Source organism: Lipotes vexillifer, unplaced genomic scaffold, assembly GCF_000442215.2.
Source record: "Lipotes vexillifer unplaced genomic scaffold, Lipotes_vexillifer_v1.1 scaffold1063, whole genome shotgun sequence".
NCBI lineage: Eukaryota > Metazoa > Chordata > Mammalia > Artiodactyla > Lipotidae > Lipotes > Lipotes vexillifer.
In genome coordinates this window covers 3302016-3320360 of record NW_006799734.1, presented here as the reverse complement: position 1 = coordinate 3320360, position 18345 = coordinate 3302016, and the positions used below count along the sequence as shown (strand labels likewise).

At 51.1% G+C, this 18345-nt stretch overlaps 2 protein-coding genes across 4 annotated transcripts in view; both read left to right on the top strand.

Annotated features, from left to right (window-relative positions):
- The window catches only part of SDHA (succinate dehydrogenase complex flavoprotein subunit A), a 21271-nt gene extending 8281 nt beyond the window's left edge, over positions 1–12990 (top strand). Inside the window, exons 4-15 of the mRNA XM_007471918.1 lie at positions 401–544; positions 770–934; positions 1552–1700; positions 2337–2461; positions 3992–4160; positions 4975–5170; positions 5812–5983; positions 7748–7866; positions 9174–9285; positions 9448–9578; positions 11312–11425; positions 12694–12990. Coding sequence (XP_007471980.1) covers positions 428–544; positions 770–934; positions 1552–1700; positions 2337–2461; positions 3992–4160; positions 4975–5170; positions 5812–5983; positions 7748–7866; positions 9174–9285; positions 9448–9578; positions 11312–11425; positions 12694–12780 — 1656 coding nt within the window. The 5' untranslated portion in view covers positions 401–427 and the 3' untranslated portion in view covers positions 12781–12990. The remainder of the gene's footprint in view (positions 1–400; positions 545–769; positions 935–1551; positions 1701–2336; positions 2462–3991; positions 4161–4974; positions 5171–5811; positions 5984–7747; positions 7867–9173; positions 9286–9447; positions 9579–11311; positions 11426–12693) is intronic.
- Positions 11474–18345, top strand: part of PDCD6 (programmed cell death 6) — a 23070-nt gene continuing 16198 nt past the window's right edge. For 2 of the 3 annotated variants that reach the window (XM_007471921.1, XM_007471920.1), the window contains exon 1: positions 18248–18342. In XM_007471921.1, coding sequence (XP_007471983.1) covers positions 18248–18342 — 95 coding nt within the window. Of the gene's footprint in view, positions 11480–15969; positions 15975–18220; positions 18343–18345 lie in introns of those variants that run through there. The other variant, XM_007471919.1, reaches the window with a different exon arrangement.

The following is an 18345-nucleotide window of genomic DNA, read 5'->3' as shown; positions in this document are numbered from 1 at the left end:
GGTTGGGGGCTGGGGCTCTGAGCCCTCGGCAGGAAGCGCTTCTGCCGTTAGCGCCTGCATTCCAGTACCATTGGGAACGTTGGTCACGAAGCTATTAGATTTGAATCCCTTTTACATGCCGGCCTTGCTAAGGAAGAATCCTCATCTGAGGAGCCTCTGCCGACCCTCCAGGTGGCGCCCCAAGGGGTTGGGCTCCGTGTCCCTCTCATGGGTGAGGCGCCTGGGGCTGGGGGATTCCATAACCGGGCCCTGCCTCTAGGTTGCAGGGGGAGTCTGCCGGACGGTGAGATCCCTCGCTGGCCCTCTCCCACGAGTAGCTGGCTTTTTCCGACTCTGCTTCCAGGCCGGAGGCAGTGGGGAGGTGAGCCTGCTGTAGCTCACGGGGCTGCTGGTGTTTCAGGGAGGGATCAACGCCGCCCTGGGGAACATGGAGGAGGACAACTGGAGGTGGCACTTCTATGACACCGTGAAGGGCTCCGACTGGCTGGGGGACCAGGATGCCATCCACTACATGACGGAGCAGGCCCCGGCCTCGGTGGTGGAGGTAACGTCCTTGCTGGCTGTCCGATGCAGGAGGGGTTGTGGTGGGAGCGCTCAGCCGGCAGGTTGGCAGTGAGCTGCTCTAACAGGAGTGCTCCTGTCTCCTGCTGCTGAGCTCTCCGTAGGATGTGTTTGTTCTGGGCCTGCAGATTTGTGTTGAGGTTCTGGTGTGAGTTAGCCATGAGCGTCTGGATCCCGTTAAGGCGCGAGGTGTTTCTCTGTTTCTCAGCTGGAGAATTACGGCATGCCGTTTAGCAGAACTGAAGACGGGAAGATCTACCAGCGCGCCTTCGGTGGACAGAGCCTCCAGTTTGGGAAAGGCGGGCAGGCCCATCGGTGCTGCTGCGTGGCCGACCGCACTGGCCACTCGCTGCTGCACACTTTGTATGGAAGGGTGAGGTGCCCTGGGTGCACAGGGTGGTGGGACGCGGCCAGGCCAGGCGTGTGGTGACGTGGGAAGCAGGCCACCCCGGGGACAGGTCAGCCTGTCAGCCTGTCCGCCCGGGGATCGCTTTTTGAGCAGCAGAGTAACTTGATAGTTGTTAATTTGAAAGTATCTGTTCTAAAAAAATGAAATTGATAATCATTACAAATGTGCTGAGCGTTTTGCTTTACTTGGACTAAGTGGCCACATGGCAGCAGACGCCGTGCAGTACACCCTGGTCTAAGTCGGGACCCCATGGTCCACGGGCACAGCTCTCGCAGCAGCTCTGAGGGGAGGTTAGTGTTGCCTCTCTGGCGCCTCTCGGGGTTGTGTAGAGCTGAGAGATGTGTCCCACGTGCGGCATCCTCTTCTGGGGTGCGTTGTTTGTACAGCTGAGTTGTCACACGATGCGTCAGCACTGCCGTCCATGGGTTGAAGTCTGTGGCTCCTTTTCCAGCCCGGTGTTCCGCTAGGGTCCGCCTGATCCCTGTGCCCCACGCCAGATCAAGGTCTCTAATCTGTTAGCTTTAACAGTGCAATTGCAAATGCAGGACCTCTTTTTTTGGTTGTTTTTCTTTCTTTTTCAGTCTCTGCGATATGATACCAGCTATTTTGTGGAGTATTTTGCCTTGGATCTCCTGATGGAGAACGGGGAGTGTCGAGGCGTTATTGCTCTGTGCATAGAAGACGGGTCCATCCACCGCATCAGAGCAAAGAACACGGTTGTAGCTACTGGGTAAGAGTCTGGCTTAGTCGTGTTCAACTTCTCTGCAGGCGAGCTGAATTTATTTATTCTAATGAGAATAGGGGTGTCGCGGAGTGATGGCTGAGGCGCAGGCTGTGACTTCACCCAGCGAGGGGTAGCTTTGTGGGCCTGAGGGGCGACACCGGCACCTGCCTCACGGTGGCAAGAAAGTGTCAGCAGCTCATAGCTGGGAGGACCCTTGAGGAGACAGGCCGGGAGAGTCTGACGCTGTCTGGAGTAGCGTGTCCTTTGCTTTGAGGGATGCTGTGTTTACGCTGATTTCTGGGGTAGAAGGGTGCTGTTTGTTCACATGAGGAAAACGAGTAACTTCCATCTTATATACGTCAGTCTGTTATTTTAACCGTTTAAGAAGTGCATCCATAACTGTTTTTAGATTTTATTATTTTATACATTTTTATCAGGGAAATCAGTTACATAGCACAGAAGTGCCCTAAGGTACAAGCGAGAGCGCCTTCTCTGCCCCCCAGGCTACCGTCCCAGTTGCCCAGGGCAACGTGCGCACACGCACCCACAGAGGTGCTGCCTGGTCCACTGCAGCCCATTAGAAAGGAGGTCCTGATGGGGCGCCTGCACAGTCACCTCTCTGCCGGCCTGTCTGTTTTCCAGGGGCTACGGGCGCACCTACTTCAGCTGCACGTCCGCCCACACCAGCACCGGGGACGGCACTGCCATGATCACCAGGGCGGGCCTTCCCTGCCAGGACCTGGAGTTTGTTCAGTTCCACCCCACAGGTAGGATGGCATCAGGCTCTGTGCCTTTCAGGTGCTCGGTACCTGTGGGAAGGCTCCTCTGCAGCTGGGTGCACTTGCTTTCTCATATCTCACATCCTAACTCGTGACTTCCCCGAGGAGATTCTTCCGTACGCCCCCAAGGCAGTGCAGGCCAGCGTCTTACTTGCACGCCGTGTCTCGGCGCGCTCAGCCACACGCGAGGCCGCGGCTGTTCGGTGTCCCTCTCCTCGACTAGGGTGTCAGCGCCCCCCGGGAGGCGGGGGCAGGTCTGTCTCATTTACCGCTGTCCTCGCAGCGCCCAGCGCGTGGTAGGGCCTCCGTAGGTGGAGCCAGAGGGAGTGCATTTGCGTGAAGAGTGGCGGACAGGTGGCAGGGGCGGCCCCGGCGACAGCACGGCGGGCGGGCCTGGGATGCCCCCGAGTGGGGTGATGAGCGCACGAACGCGGGGGGCCTGGGAGGGGAGTTGGTGAGTCCCGTCCTGAACCTGCTTTCTGGGTTGTTTGCTGATCTGTCAGCTGAGGAGCTGCCACTGTACTAATGAACAGGGCCTGTTTTTTTCTCTTTGCTCTGTCCGTGTGTTCTTTCTGGCCCTGGCAGGGATGAGTGGTAAAAACAAGTGTTAGGACGCAGTCTTATTGCTACTTTTAACCGATAAAATGTCTGAGACTTCTGAATCCCCTCTACAGTTAGAGCTCCATTTCCTTTGCTTCCTTTTCAACGTATGAGAAATAAACCGCCAGAAGACATGGCCACTGAAACTAGGAAAGCTGAAAGATGAGATACAGGAATTTGCATCTTGTTTTAAAGGCAGGGTAACCCTTGGGTGCACTAATAAAAGTGATAGCCTTCAAACTACGCTGATGGGCGTGCAACACCCAGCGCCGGGCGTCCTTGTGCTCCTTACGTAGAGGGACGGTTGCGATCGGGGCGCAGCTCCCCGCTCCCCGTTGCCAGATTTGGATTTGGGCTCTGCGTCTCCCAGCGTCATATTGGTGGGCTTGTCTCGGCAGAGGGGGACCATCCCACGGGGTTGTGGTGAGACTTAGAGTTGTACACAGCGGGTGCAACCTAAGTATCGGTGTAGTGCTCATTGCCGTATTGTTGTTTGGTTACTTGATACGCCAAATTTCCAAGCTGGTTTCTGTACCTACAGGAGCCAACACAATTTCATGGTGCAAAAGGACATTTAGCAATTAAAACCTGATAAGGTTTTAGTAACAATTAAAGCCGAGATATTTAACATAAACTTTGTCATGTTGAGAGTTTAAAGCACAGTTGTAATCGGAGTATTGAGCAGAGCCGCGTCGTCCACACAGCCGACCTTTCTCCTCTGCAGCTTGGTCATTGCGTTTTTTCATACCGCGGCATTGCGCTGTGCCCTAACTTTTCCTCTCTCACGCTCGTGAGTGTGGTGCTCTTTGCACACCCTTTCTGTCTCCTCCCAAAGTATCTTGGGAAAAACATCTGCATTTGAGATGTAGGCCCAGCGGTCCTTAGGTTATATGTGTTTAATCAGTTCGTTGTTTGCAGGCATATACGGTGCTGGCTGTCTCATCACGGAAGGGTGCCGTGGAGAGGGAGGCATCCTTATCAACAGTCAAGGCGAGAGGTTCATGGAGCGCTATGCTCCTGTCGCAAAGGACCTGGCGTCCAGGGACGTCGTATCCCGCTCCATGACCCTGGAGATCCGTGAAGGAAGGTATGTGTGCGTGTACCCAGAGGGGTCTGAGCGTTTCTGCACGCCCCACCCCTCTGGTGGCTGTGATTTGCGTCTGCATTTCAGCATGGGCTGGGGGGCTTCTGTGTGTGTCGGCACCCTGCCCACCCCGGAGGCCTATGTGCAGTTAACCTCTGACTGTTGTCTGTCAGTTTAGGATCTCTACATTTGAGAAGTTTAGCCAGTTAGCTGTAAGTCCATCTCAGATGGCTTGTGTGTGTGAGTGAGTGTGTGACAGAAGCAGACAGTATGGGGGAGAAGACACACCCCTGTCCTGAGTTCAGTGCGCGAGCTTCAGCTCGTACGCTGCTTGAACTCCCGGGTGCTTGGGGCCCTCAAGGTGGGTGGGTTGTTTGTTCCTCAGCACAGCAGCGTGAGGCCTCAGTGCCTGACTTCGTGCCGCTGTGGTGACACTGGTTAAGTATCTGGGGGTGAGGCGTCACGTTCGCACACAAGAAAGGAGACGTCATGTGGTTCTTTGGAGCATCTGGCGTGAAAGACCCCTGTAATGCATCCACCAGGGAGAGTGTGGCAAATTGTCACCTCCCGACCCTCAGGTGGGAGCCCGGTGAGGTCAGGGCTTCCGTTGTGTTCGTGGCTGCATCCCAGCACCTGGTGTCTACCTTGGCGCATGGTGGGTGCTGAGAAGAGACGCCATGAAAAGGTGGCCTTAATGAAGGGAGCATTTTCTCCAGCATCAAAGCATGTGGAACCTCGTGTGCTGCCAGGATTTCGTGACCTCACGGTTTCTGGATTGCTGTTCTCGACCTTACGGCGTGATGTCGTTTTTCACCAGAGGCTGTGGCCCTGAGAAGGATCACGTGTACCTGCAGCTGCACCACCTCCCCCCGGAACAGCTGGCTATGCGCCTGCCTGGCATCTCGGAGACAGCCATGATCTTCGCGGGTGTGGACGTCACCAAGGAGCCGATCCCCGTGCTTCCCACCGTGCACTATAACATGGGCGGCATCCCCACCAACTACAAGGGGCAGGTGACGGTGCCGAGCCCGTGCCACAGCAGGCCCCTCGCACGGGGCCTCCCTCAGAAGCCCTGGGTGGTCTGGTAGGCAGGGCAGGAGCCTTGGCTTGACTGCGGTGTCTGCGTTCATGCCTCAAGTAACCGCTGATAATTGATTCATCCCTTCTTAGTACGCAGTCATAGACGTGAGGTCATTTGCAGTTTTCCTACCTGGTTGTGTGTTACAAAGTGTTCTTTACAGTCAACACCTTTGGATGGTTTGCGGCTCACAAAGAGCTTTTTAGTCACCTGGTTTCAGTCCTCCTCAGGCAGCTAACTGGGTGGGACTGTTGTAAGAGGCTGACGTACGACTCCAGTCCCCCGCCTTCCCGTTGAAGGCCCTCCGCCCGCCATGCTCTGCTGCTGTGAGCCCGCCGTCGGAGCGGGTGTGCAGGGGCACGTCGGGAGGTGGGTGAGGCGCTGCCGGGTGTGCGGAGTGGCCCTGGGGTCCTTTGACCTCGGCACGGGGGCCAGGGAAGGAGGCTGCGCGGTGTCTGCGGGGGTCCCTGTCGGTGGTGCAGGCCCAGTTTTTGCGTTTCTCCTCCTTCCGACCCCCTGCTCTAGGGGAGGGGGGCTGAGCAGACCGCGACCCGTAATCTCAGTCTTCCTCTCCAGGTCCTGAAGCACGTGGGTGGCCAGGACCAGGTCGTGCCCGGCCTGTACGCGTGTGGGGAGGCTGCCTGCGCGTCGGTGCACGGCGCCAACCGGCTAGGGGCGAACTCGCTCCTGGACCTGGTCGTCTTCGGCCGGGCGTGCGCGCTGGGCATCGCGGAGTCCTGCAGGCCCGGTGCGTGCTCCTTCCGGCGGTCTGGCTGTTTCAGGGCGCTTTGCATCGCGGTCACTAGCGGGTTCCCTGGAAGCGAGGAAACAAAGTCAGAGGTTTTTATGCTGAGAGACCTGAGGCTAGACACAGGGTAGGTGGGGCAGTTAGAAGAGTAACTTCAGTCAGGTTTTTTGCAGTCACCATGTTCTCAGAAAAATCACTGTTGGGAAAACGTTATTTAATAGGGGTTTATCACATACTACTTGTCTGGTATGAATTATCTCCAAGGAAACGTTTTAAACGGCAGGTATAAATGAATGTATAATTTTTTGGTACTTGGAGAAAATTAATAAAATACTAAAAACAAACTATAACTAAATCTGTTAAGGGAGAAAGGGAGGAGTTAATGCAAACAAAATAGAAGATGGGTCACAGCTCTCTCCCCTCAGTGAGAGAATGGATTTCCATCAGTGATTGTCTTTTGTGGTGACTTAAAATCATTTGCCGAGGAAAAGATGCATGTGCTAGTCTCAAAGCAGCTCTGGTGTTCATTTTGCTGTAGCCAGAGCCCAGGAGCATCTCTCAGAGCAAAGCAGAAAATTTGAGGTTCCCTTTCTTGGACAGCGAGAAAAGGGAAGTTTTTTGAGAATACTTTTCTATCTGAAGGAGAAATGCACGCGTTTAAAACCTTTGGAACTCAGCATTAAAAAGGAACAGACTGCCCACACGTGCGCAGCACGGGTGGATCTTTGTCAGGCTGTGTGATCCAGACGCAAGAGACCACATATGTGCAATTTTTTGTGTGTGACATCTGGAGAAGGGAAGCTGGGGCAGGAGACGGTGGGTGGTCACCAGGGCCTGGGTCCACTTGTGGTGGGGCTGACGCAGCTCTGCTTGTCAAAAGCAGCAAACTGCACTCAAAGTGGTATCACACCTTCGTTACGCTTTAGTTTTTAAAGACAAAAGGAGAGGAAAAGTGTTTTTTGCCCCACCACTTTCCCCAAAGTAGGACTATTTTAAACGTTAAAATGCTTAATTTCTATAGTCTGATCATGATAGTGACAGGAGTCTACGTGTGTGTTAAAATTTGTAGAACGGTGCACCTAAGGATAAAACTCCGTTTGACGGAATGATCGTTTTTTAAAGCATTAAAAACAAAAGCTAGCAAAATTGCCTGCCTAGAAGAGCTTGGGCAGGTCTCGCCTTGGAGAGAGTGGCTGCAGGGCTTTGTCTTCTGTATTTCACGCCTGCGTGTGTTACCTTCTACAGAAAATACATTTAAAAACATGTCATCCCAGAACAGCTTAAAAACCCTCAGAGCGTTTATCTTCCTAGAAAAAGGCAAGAACGGAAGATCTTGAGGTTTTTGTAAGAGGGTGCAGGGCCAGGGTCGGCAGGAGGCTGTTAAATACCTCCAGCCAGCCCCCCGCCCCCACCAGGTCTGAGAACCAGAATGGGGTTGGGCAGAATGGGAGCGGCTATGGAGGATGAAATTTTTTCCTTCCCAGTGTAGCTGTGCAAGGTTTGTTTGCATAAATCTAATTTTTGACCTTAAGAGAGGGTTTCTGTTTTATTCATTCAAAGATTACTTATTGGACACCAACTTTTTGCCAGAAATTTTGTCTTTTTGTTTATTCTTTGGCCCCAAGTCAGTAGATGCTTCCTCAGGGATAGAGTGGTCCAGGTGGAATATTAACTCAGGTTATGCATGCATTTCCCAAACTCTCTGAAAGGGTATAATACACATTTGGTGGGGTTTTTTGTTTTTGCTTTTTGTCTTTTTGAAAGGAGATAAAGTTCCCTTGATTAAACCAAATGCTGGGGAAGAATCTGTCATGAATCTTGACAAATTGAGATTTGCCAACGGAAGCATAAGAACGTCGGAACTGCGGCTGAACATGCAAAAGGTAGGAGGCTGGACACGCTCTGGATGGGCGGGCCGGCTGCGTTGGCAGCCCTGCGCTGGGGTTGCCGAGCCACGGAGGCGTGCTCAGGCCCGAGTAAGGTAAAAGGGTGTGCTTTCCACACTGAAGGCTGGAGAGGGCAGCCCAGGGCAGACACAGCAGCTCTGCAGCATCAGGACTCGGCCTTCTCTCAGAGGTGCTAGGCATTCGGTGCAGCTTCCCTCCTCAGACCGTCTCTGTCCCTGGTCTTCTGTCCCAGCCTGAAGGAGGAGGGACAGTGGAAGGTCCGAGAAGCTCGGTTCCCAGCTGGGAGCTTCCCAAGCCCAGCACATCTCGTTGCTGAGGAATAATCCCATCATCATACCTACTCACGGCAACTCTGGGAAATGTCTTTAAACTGGGCCCGTTGATGCCCCTGAATGAGGTCAGGAGGGGAGTGTGGATGACATGTGGAAGCCGTGCTCACCTGCGTCAGCACGTCCGCTGGAATGGTCTGTATTTCTGACGTGATAGTGGAGCGTGGGGAATGAGGCCGGCCTAAGTTAATTTTATTCAATTTCAGTTTAAATGTAGGTAGGTACACGTGGTTAGTGGCTACTGCGTGAGGTAACACAGGTTTAGGTCAGTTAAAAATACCAGTTGACTACTCTAGGTAAATAAATAAGTAAATAAAACAGCTAGGGATCAATCAACTTCTTTTAATACCAGGATTCTTGGTCCCTGAATGAGACCTTTATCCACTTGAAATTATTTGTGAGAATTTCTGTGTGGGCGCGTTTTCTGGAAAGAAGCCCCTTGCTTTAGTTGCATCCTGAAAGGGTTCCATTGGGCCATCCACACAGACACCACCAAAAGGGAAAAGGTGAATATGGCCCTTCTCGTAGGACTGTGGTTCTCTGGTTCCGTCTTCAAACGAGACTGGGCTTCGGGGAGGCCTCATGGGATGGTAAGGCAGGGGGCAGGAGTGAAGGAACAGAAGCATGGAGAAAGGGCATCTAAAGGTACAAGTCTCCAGATGAAAATAAGCCCGGGAGATCGAACGTACAGCATAGTGACTATAGTTAATGTTACTCTATTGTACATTTGGAAGTTGCTTAAAGAGTAGGTCTTTGAAGTTCTCACAAACAAACAAACAAACTTCGTTTTAAAATTCAGAGTAATAAACTCACAGTCTGAATTTCCTAGTTTTTCTATTTACATAAATATTGTACAAAAAATGAAATGCATAAGAAAAAGAACCTAAGGGTTTAACAATTCTTGGCGTGGCTTTTCCACATGGATTAAAAGCTTACAAATATTCTGTATTACAGTCGATGCAAAGTCATGCCGCAGTGTTCCGTGTGGGAAGCGTGTTACGGGAAGGCTGTGAGAAGATCAGCAAGCTCTACGGCGATCTAAAGCATCTGAAGACGTTTGACAGGGGTGAGTGGTTCCTCGGGCCCTTGCGTACGGTTGTTGCTGGATGTCTGCAGGGCGGGCTGCTTCTGGGCGCAGCCTGACCCGTTTAGCGCTGACGTAACTCGTCCTTGCTGAGTGGACACTGGCTGCGTCCTGTTGTCTTTGACGGCTGCCTTGTGTGCCCAGGAATGGTCTGGAACACTGACCTGGTGGAGACCCTGGAGCTGCAGAACCTGATGCTTTGTGCCCTGCAGACCATTTATGGAGCAGAGGCCCGGAAGGAGTCTCGCGGCGCTCATGCCAGGGAGGATTTCAAGGTGCACCTTCATGTCCAACCCCCACCCCCCGCCCACCACTGCCACCACCACGTGCACCGCTGTCCTCCCCGCTGCGTTGCTCAGCCCTGACCCTGCACTCTCTGCATTCGCTTCTCTGCGCTTTCTCTGCATTTCCCACAAGTCAGTTGAGAAGGATGCTTTTTCTCTTCTGATAACCTTCGTACCTTTGTTCTCACCGAGTTCAGTACTAGTTTGACCTTTTTCTGGCTTTGGATCGGTATCCGGGGCTACATCTCTCAGCCTCGTTAGGGCAAAGGTTAGTGTGCAGCGGGTTCTGTTGCCTGGAAGTGCTCACCTACTGACTTGAAGTGATGAGTAACTCATTGTTTCAGACCCACCTCTGGTTTGGGAAAGGATTATAGAGCCTCATCTTGGATCACCGTTGTTTTAATGAACTGGTGTTTATGCAGCGCTCACTTATCAGATTCTGCAGAAAAGAGTACTTGGCGTGTGGTAGTTAAGATTTTCACAGAAGCGGTTGTTTGGGGGGCGGTCAAGTTAAGGATGGAGCACATTAGCAGCAGCTGAGCTGCTTTCCCATGGTGGACACAGAGGCTTTGGTCCGGGACAGTGTTTGGGTGGCTCAGCTAGAGGCTGGGCAAGAAGAACTGGATTTCGATCCACCACGAGACACTGATTGGAGCTGGATTCCAGTTGCTGAGTACTTGGTTAGAGGGGGAGGTTGGTGAGCACGCTCGTCCTGTGCACCAAGGACAGAAGCCTCTCCCAGAGCCCGTGGTTGGTTCCTGCGGCTGAGACGTCACTGCACATGTGCAGGCAGAGCCCGCTCATCCTGGGAGGCACGGGTGTGGAGTGAGGGAGTGTGCTTCCCGCCCCATTGCGCCCTGCGAGAGCCTGGCCTTGGCTCAGCAGAAGCTGCCAAGTAGTTGGACGTTTTGGGTTTTATTTGAAGAGGCTTTTGTGTGTCTTATCTGTTACCACGTGCAAGACATTCCTTAGCAGCATTCAGCCTCTCTTTAAAAATTTCTGGAAAATTTAATATAATTGCTAAAATTAGAACATTTAAATAAAAAAGGCTGAAAGAAAAAGTCGAACTCTGCAAGAGTACAGAGCAAAAAGACAGGGAAAGTATTTGATAAATTTTTAAATGCATAAAAGATCAATTTAATTCCCACACCCGTCTGCTAGTTGTAGAGAGAAAATGCAGAAGTGGAGCCCTGGGTCCCACTGTGCTGCAGCCTGCTGCCCACCTGTGCTGCACGGGGCCTGACCTTGTCAGACTGCTGGGGTGCAGATGAGATGAGTAAAGGGGAGGGGGCCCTAGGCTGGGCCAGCGCAGAGTGCAGGGCTTATCTCTACGTCCAGAGGACTGACAGCTCATCAGTGAGGGCCCACGGGTGCGTCTAGAGGACTGGCCACTGGCCGAGGGATCCCGAGTCTCGTGGCCTTCCTCTGCGTGTGGTGGTCGGTGGCGCGTGTTCTTGCCATGTGCTCTTCCGGGTCAGATCTGCACGCGTGGTTTCGGTGGGGATTGTAGAGACATGCTTGGACTGGGAAGGTCCTGGCTCTGCACGAGGTCCGCTTTGCCGATGGAGACCTCCTTGTTGAGTGGGATCTGGGGAATTAATGTCAGACTAGTCTCGTGTGTCTTTTTAATGAGTTTGCCGTATTTTGCCGTGTTTTCTGGTTTTGCCGTGTAGAATGTTTGTTGACGGCACTGTCTGAAATAAACGTACTTTCTGTGGCCTCAGGAGCGGGTTGACGAGTACGATTACTCCAAGCCCATCCAGGGGCAGCACAAGAGGCCGTTTGAGGGGCACTGGAGGAAGCACACGCTCTCCTACGTGGACATCAGGACTGGGAAGGTACGCGGGGAACGGCTTCTGCTCACGTACGCCATGGCACGTGGGCCGTCCCTCGTGTTACGGCGGTCAGCGTTCGGTGAGCCGGGAGAAGCAGCATGGGTTTCAGTGGACTGTGGACAGATTTGAGACACCACTGAGAAGACACAGTCAGGCTTCTGCCCGGAAACAGAACCCCGCGTGGGCGGGTGGTCCATGAGGGCCGCCCCCACGGTGCTGGTGCTGGGCAGGGGTGGGCCAGCGCCAGAGGCCTGCTGTAGGGGGGCAGATGGAGGTTCTGAGCCCGCAGAGAGCTGCGGGCAGGGATGGGGGTGGGGCGGGAAGGCACCCCTCCCCTCCCTTCCCTTTGACTGGACCACCTGGACGCAGCCTCGGGGGAAGCCCGGGGGATGCTGTTCAGCTCATAACTTCCCCGGGCAGGGAACAAGTTGGGAGGGGCAGGGGGCCGGCAGGGTCCTGGAAACCACCAGCTGAAAGAGCAGTGGGGCCCCAGTCGGTCTTACCCCGGCAAAGCGTAACTCACCCATTTGGCCTTTCTGCTCGGCATTAAGACTCAGAAATAATTAATATGTAAAGTGTAAGCTTTTCAAAGCTCCCTAAGGGATAGTCTTAATTGTCTATCTGGGTTTATAGAAGTTATGCTGTGTCCTCATACTTCCAGAGTGCCTAGTGGGATTGTTTAATACAGGCAGACAGCAATTTTCATAGTTCTTCACGTAGGCTCTTTTCTGACAGTGTATAGTCAGACGCTCCTCTTAATACAAGCCTACTTTTGTAGTGTTTGGGGTTTTTTATGATCGTAAAAGAAATACATGCTCATTTTAGAAAGTACAAGAAGAATGAAGAAAATTAACATTTATAAGCTCAGCAATCAGAGATCTTTTATCATTTTGAAAAATTTCTCTCAAGTTTCGTATGTATATAAGATTGTTCACTTAGAAGTAGGAAAAACTGCAAATGCAAACGTAATTTACGGATAAAGGATAATAGTACATACAGGGTGTCACCTACTTTTTGAGCATTTTCAGTTTAAGTTTTAGTTTAAGGCATTGAGAATTTGGTACAATGTTATTTTAATTGCTGTACTCCATACATGGATTTACATAGTCAGTCCCGAGTTTGTTATTGAAAAATGTTCCCGTGAATACCTTTGTTTTTAAGTTCCTGTTTGTCTGCAAATCTGCTTTTATGGTTAATTTTCCAAAAGCATACAAGAGGGTTGTTTGTACGTTTTTTTGTGCGCTAACTCATCACCGACTCTTCTTTCTTAGGTCTCCCTGGAATACAGACCCGTAATCGACAGAACATTGAACGAGGCTGACTGCGCCACTGTCCCCCCAGCCATCCGCTCCTACTGAGGAGACCGGAGTTTACCAGCTCTTGTAATTATGTATAATAGCTCATGCACGTGTTCATACTGTAACTGCCTTCTTAAACTGTCCTCGAGTGACTGAGGATGCCACTTGACAGAGATTCCTACCAGAGGCCGGCAGCTTGCCAGTAATCAACAGCCAGGAAGTGTTCAGCTTGCCTTTGTCCCTGCTTCATTCCGGAGAGATAATAAAACTGGGCGCAATTCTTAGATGAAACATGTTACAAACTTGCGTTTATTTCCAAGTTCCTTTAAAACCTTACTGTTTGACCTGAGGCATATTTGTTGACCTGAAACATAAAACATGACTATCTTTTTATTCTGTTGCATCAAAATCCAGAAGTTTTGCTGCAGTGTATGTTTAAGTGAGAATGCATTTTGGTGCCTGACAGCAAATGAAGAAAACAGACGTTTCCTCCTAGTTCTTAGGAAGCAAACGGTTTAATATGTGAACGTGGGTCCTGAAGTATTTGAATGACCGAATACTAAGTGAAACTGATGTGGGTGCAAATGGCTTTCTTCCTTTTCCACCTCCACACAGATGCTGCTTGGGGCCACCTTCCAGGTTCTTGTCTCAGGGTCGGCTTCTGTAGAATCCAGTCCGAGGCAATTGAGTTCATTCATTTCCGATTCGATTTTTCTAGTTTAGGGATTGCCTTTAAAAGTTTAAAGTTTGTAAATATGTAAAGCGTTGACATGATTTCAAAGCCCGTTGTGTTCAGAGCTCACCTCCTTAACTGCCCCTCCTGCTCTCCTCTCTGTCCTCCGCAGGACCCACTGTTGTTTTTCTTTCTAGTCAGTGTCCTAAGAAAACAGAAGGCAAGTATGTATTTCTGTTGTGTAGACAGCCGGCCCTGCCCCTTGCCTGTATATCCTGGAGGTCCTTCCTTGTCACCCATCCTACGGCCGAGCGCTCCTCCACTGCACGAGCGTACCTTGTCCCCGGCAGGACATTTGTGTTGATGCCACAGTGAGTAACTGTGAAGTCATTTTCTTAGCCAGTTTCTTAGAAGTGGATTTCTAGAAGTAGGGTTGCTGGGTCAGAGGGCAAATGCACTTGTCGTTTTGTTAGATGCTGGTAAGTTCTCGTCAAGAGGGCTGTGACATTCTGCATTCCCACCACAGTGTCTCAGTCCCTGTTTCCCACAGCTTTGCAGAGAAAGTATGGTAAGCTTTTGGATGTTTACCAGTCCAAACAACAGTGGCCATGTCTGATTGAAACAGATGGAATATATTAAAAACTGAATTCATAATGATAGTTTTAGAAAGCCAAAAGTAACCGAACGAGAAATATAATTGGTCACTCTTGAAAGTAACTAGGGCACTAACCCTGACACTGAAAATGGACAATTAAAGGAAAATGATGAAATGATTATCCTGCCTTTTTTCTACAAATTGCAATTCATGATAACCTAGTTGATCAGGGAACTTTACAGAGGAATTCCGCAGATGAATGAGTGAGGAATGATAGAATTTCAAGATCACCATTTTGCAATCCTGATATAGTGGTTCTCAAACTTCAGTGCGTCAACATGACCTCCATAAAGAATTCCCAGCCCTGCCCCAGAACTTGTGACTCAGTAGGTTCCGGGGTTGGGCCTGAGAATCTGCATTCCTAGCATGTCCAGGTGGTTGAAAACCACCTGCGTGGAATGTGATGTGGTCTAACACATATGAAGGAGGTGGCTTTCAGGAGAAAATAACTGGCGGAAAGACTGCTGACAGCCTCAGGCCGCTTCATCCCAGCCAGTGGGTACAATGAGAAAGTAGACGCCAGGGCATTTAGTAAACTAGGTGGGAGTGTTAACCTGGGCATTTGAGCAGCATTGAAGTGTTAGGACAGGGAATTCAAAGCTAGCACAGGTACCCCTGAAGCAAGGGAGGGTAACAGGAGGGCTGATCGTTGCAAAGGAATAATGGATGGGGGTGGTTTCCTTACGTCTGTCTGCGACTTCTGAGCCAAAAACAAACCTTCAGACTATTTTCATAAACATTCTGAGACTAAGAAAACCACTGGGGAGTGGGTAGTCTGGAAATGTAAGTTCCTATGGAATTCCGCTAGGTATGGAACCACCGGGCAGAATATTTCATACTGGAAATGTTTTATAAAATGTGTGTTCAGGGTTTCTCAATGAACCCATGTGTGTTAGGGGAATTGACGAACGAGAGAAGTGAAAAAAAATGTGAGCCAAGATAAAAAGAAAACAGAGGGACTTCCCTGGCGGTCCAGGGTTAAAACTTCGCCTTCCATTGCAGGGGTTGCGGGTTCGATCCCTGGTCAGGGAGCTAGGATCCCACATGGCCCGCAGCCAAAAAACCAAAACATAAAACAGAAGCAACATCGTAACAAATTCAATAAAGACTTTAAGAATGGTCCACATCAAAAAAATCTTAAAAAAATAGAATAACATAAAATAGAATACTGCCCAGAGAGATATAATTTCTAATATGTGTCAAAAGAAGCAGAAAGGTAAGATATACAGCAAAATATTCAGACCTGCACTGTCCATAGCAACAGCCGTAGCAACATGGCTGTTTACATGTAAGTTCATTAAAATTACTTAAAATTTAAAATTCCACTCCCCAGTCACCTTGATCCATTTCAGGTGCTCAGTAGCCACACTTGGATGGCTCATAAAGAACAGTTCCTTCATTGGAAGTTCTGTGGGCCAACGCTAGTGTAGATGTTTGGTAGTTTCTTATTATACTGAACATCCTATGTTCAGTAAATTGACAGCTACTCAGTAAGAAGCCAGAGTGAAAAACAAAACTGGAAGGTCATTCGCCTTCATCTGGATCCTGGCAAGAGTATTGGTCGGAAAGGAAGGGGAGGGCAGGGCTCAGTCAGCCTGTGCCTGGAATGCCACACCAGGCTGTAAAAGGGGAAAGTGACTGAAAAAGGAAAAGTCTCCAGTACAAATGCCAGAGTGGTCCTGATAAGAAAATAAACACAAGGAACGAGCCAGAGTGTCTTCAGAGGGGAAGCTGGTGAGGTAGATAACACAGGATTGTGTGTGTGCACATGTGCACAAGTGTACAAAGGACAGAACAAGGGCACGTAAGGTACTTGGTCGTCCATTCATTTCACATGTTTATTGAGGGCCTACTATGTGCCAAAGACAGATGAACAAGAGGGCGGACTGAAAAGTTAGGAGTGCTAGCACCCTATGTCTAGAGCCAGTGTTTAGAAACATTCTGAGGATAATAAGAGGCATTTTCCAAGTAGCTCAGAGACATTAGACCAAAGGAAAGGCTGGCCCAGCATTAGGCCAGCGCTGTCCTTCCGTTCATTTCTCCTCTTCTCCAGCCAGCAGCACTATGTAAATGGAAAGCTTAGAACAGACCTGGTCAGGAGGGAACTGAATCCCAAGATAGGTGAGGAGATAGTGGCAAGCACATCAATACTTTAAATGACTGGGCCAGCAGTACCAGGGGCGGGAAACAATCTGCCTTTTTCTCTTGTCAGAAGGTGGTCGCCACTGTTGCTGTGCATCTTTGTAAGGTGGTGTCAGGACTCCAGGTAACACCCCCCACCCCACCCCACCCCACCCAAAATAGATGGCAACTGTCTGTGGCCAGGACTGCAGGCTAAGCCCTGCCCTAGAGCACAGCACAGGTGCCACGGCCCATGTGTGCACTCCCATTAGCCTCTCAGAGTCTCAGTTTCTTAGCCATCAGGGCTGAGGTGACTGAGGCTGCCTAGTTGCGAAAGCACCAGGCCAGTCTCTGATGAATCCTAGACTCATTTGTACATATATAGGGGTATACATTAGGGGGGATGATTTTTTTGTTTCAATCTTCGTTTCCTAAATTAATCTCCCTTTTAAGAGTCAGCCTTGCCACCGGTGAGATGATACAGGAAAAGTACAGACAGACCTGGGCTACAATCTCTTCTTGCCTCTTTGACCTTAGACCAGCATGGTTTTCTCATCAGTAAAATGTGGACCTTGGTACCTTGCCACGAGGTGCTGGTGTGAGGATTACACATAGTAATATTTAAACACTAGGGTAGATTCAGTAAATGCTTCTTCCCTTGAATGAATCATTTCCTACCCCTGGAACTAAACAGAAAGCAGAACGGAGCACTTCTGGGCCCCACAGATATGTGTTGGCTGTGGCAATCAAGGCTGGACTCCATCAAGGGTTGGTGGAACCCGTGACACTGTCAGGAGAGGGAAGCCAAGGCCAGCTGGAGTCGCTGAGAAGTTTCTTGCTGAAGTTTCCCTGTACGCTCTGTACTGGAAAACTTATAAATTGGGTTGCAAAATCATAGTTACTAATTTTGTAGCTTTCTAGAGAACAAAAGAAGAGGCAGAGATGGGAGATAGGAAAAAATGGGTTTCAGAAACTAGAGATCAAAAAGCTGTGGAAAACTGTAGAAAGGCTTAGTCAACGAGTGATGTGAATGCTTCATGAGGGTAAAACTAGAAAACACTTGAATTCATTAAGTCATGAAAAAAGCCACATTGTTGAGGTTTGCAGAATAATAATCTGTGTGAGTGTCAAGTCAGAGTATATTAATCTCTTCCAAGAGTTTTAAAGAACGCTCCAGCATATGCTCTGGTGGTTAGAAGAGAAAAGGGACTGAGGACAATACAGCTGGAGAATAACAGCGGGTCAGATACAGAGCCAAAGCGCTGATTAATGGATTCGTCGTGTCCAAGGAAGGAAGTGTCAGGCGCTTCCTTGGTGCTCGGCCCTTCCACAAACTAAGTAGGGGAGGAGGATGAAACGAGTCAGCGTGATTGGATCAGGAGCTCAAAATCCTGAGAGGCTGGAAGGCGGCGGGAGCGCCCTGAATGAAGCTGGGCTTCCCTGCGCGGGGTGCGCTGCGGCTCAGTCGCTGTCCAGACGGAGGCGGTGGCGTCAACTGGCCGAGAGGGACACGCTAGCCGCCCACCATGGCCAGCAGGGGCCATTTGGGCTTGGCCACGCGCCTGCAGGCCGAGCTGGGAAGCGGCGGGCGCTGTCAGATGCCGGAGGGGGGGCTTCGTGTGCTCCTGGGAAGCGGGGCGCAGGGACGCTGAGATGCGCGAGCGGGGGCGGGCGATAAGTCCAGAAAAACAAGAATGTCGGGCGCGTTTTTCCCCAACATCACAGTCCTTCCACGACCTTCTTGGTGCAAGGATGGGCCATGCTCGAGGGAACCGCCTCCGCCCTTCATGTCCACTCTGCGCTGCGGAAAGCGGCTCCCAACGCGCGTCCGCGACCCTAGGAGTACCCTGGCCTAGGCCACCTGCTGCGCGGTGCCCATGGGACCCAGACACGCTGGCCGGATGCAGGGGCGTCGCCTGGCAACAGGGCCGCAAGTGGATTGGCTGCGCTCGCTCCCGTGACCGCCCCGGAAGTGGCGTGTTCCGGGTCCCCCGCCCCGGTCTAGGCGTAGGCGGAAGTGGAGCCGGCCGGAGCCGTCCGTGTCTCGGGAGCGCTTCAGCCCAGTTGCGCCTCGGCTCATGGCCGCCTACCCGTACCGCCCGGGCCCCGGGGCTGGCCCTTCCGCGGGCGCCGCGCTGCCGGACCAGAGCTTCCTGTGGAACGTCTTCCAGAGGTG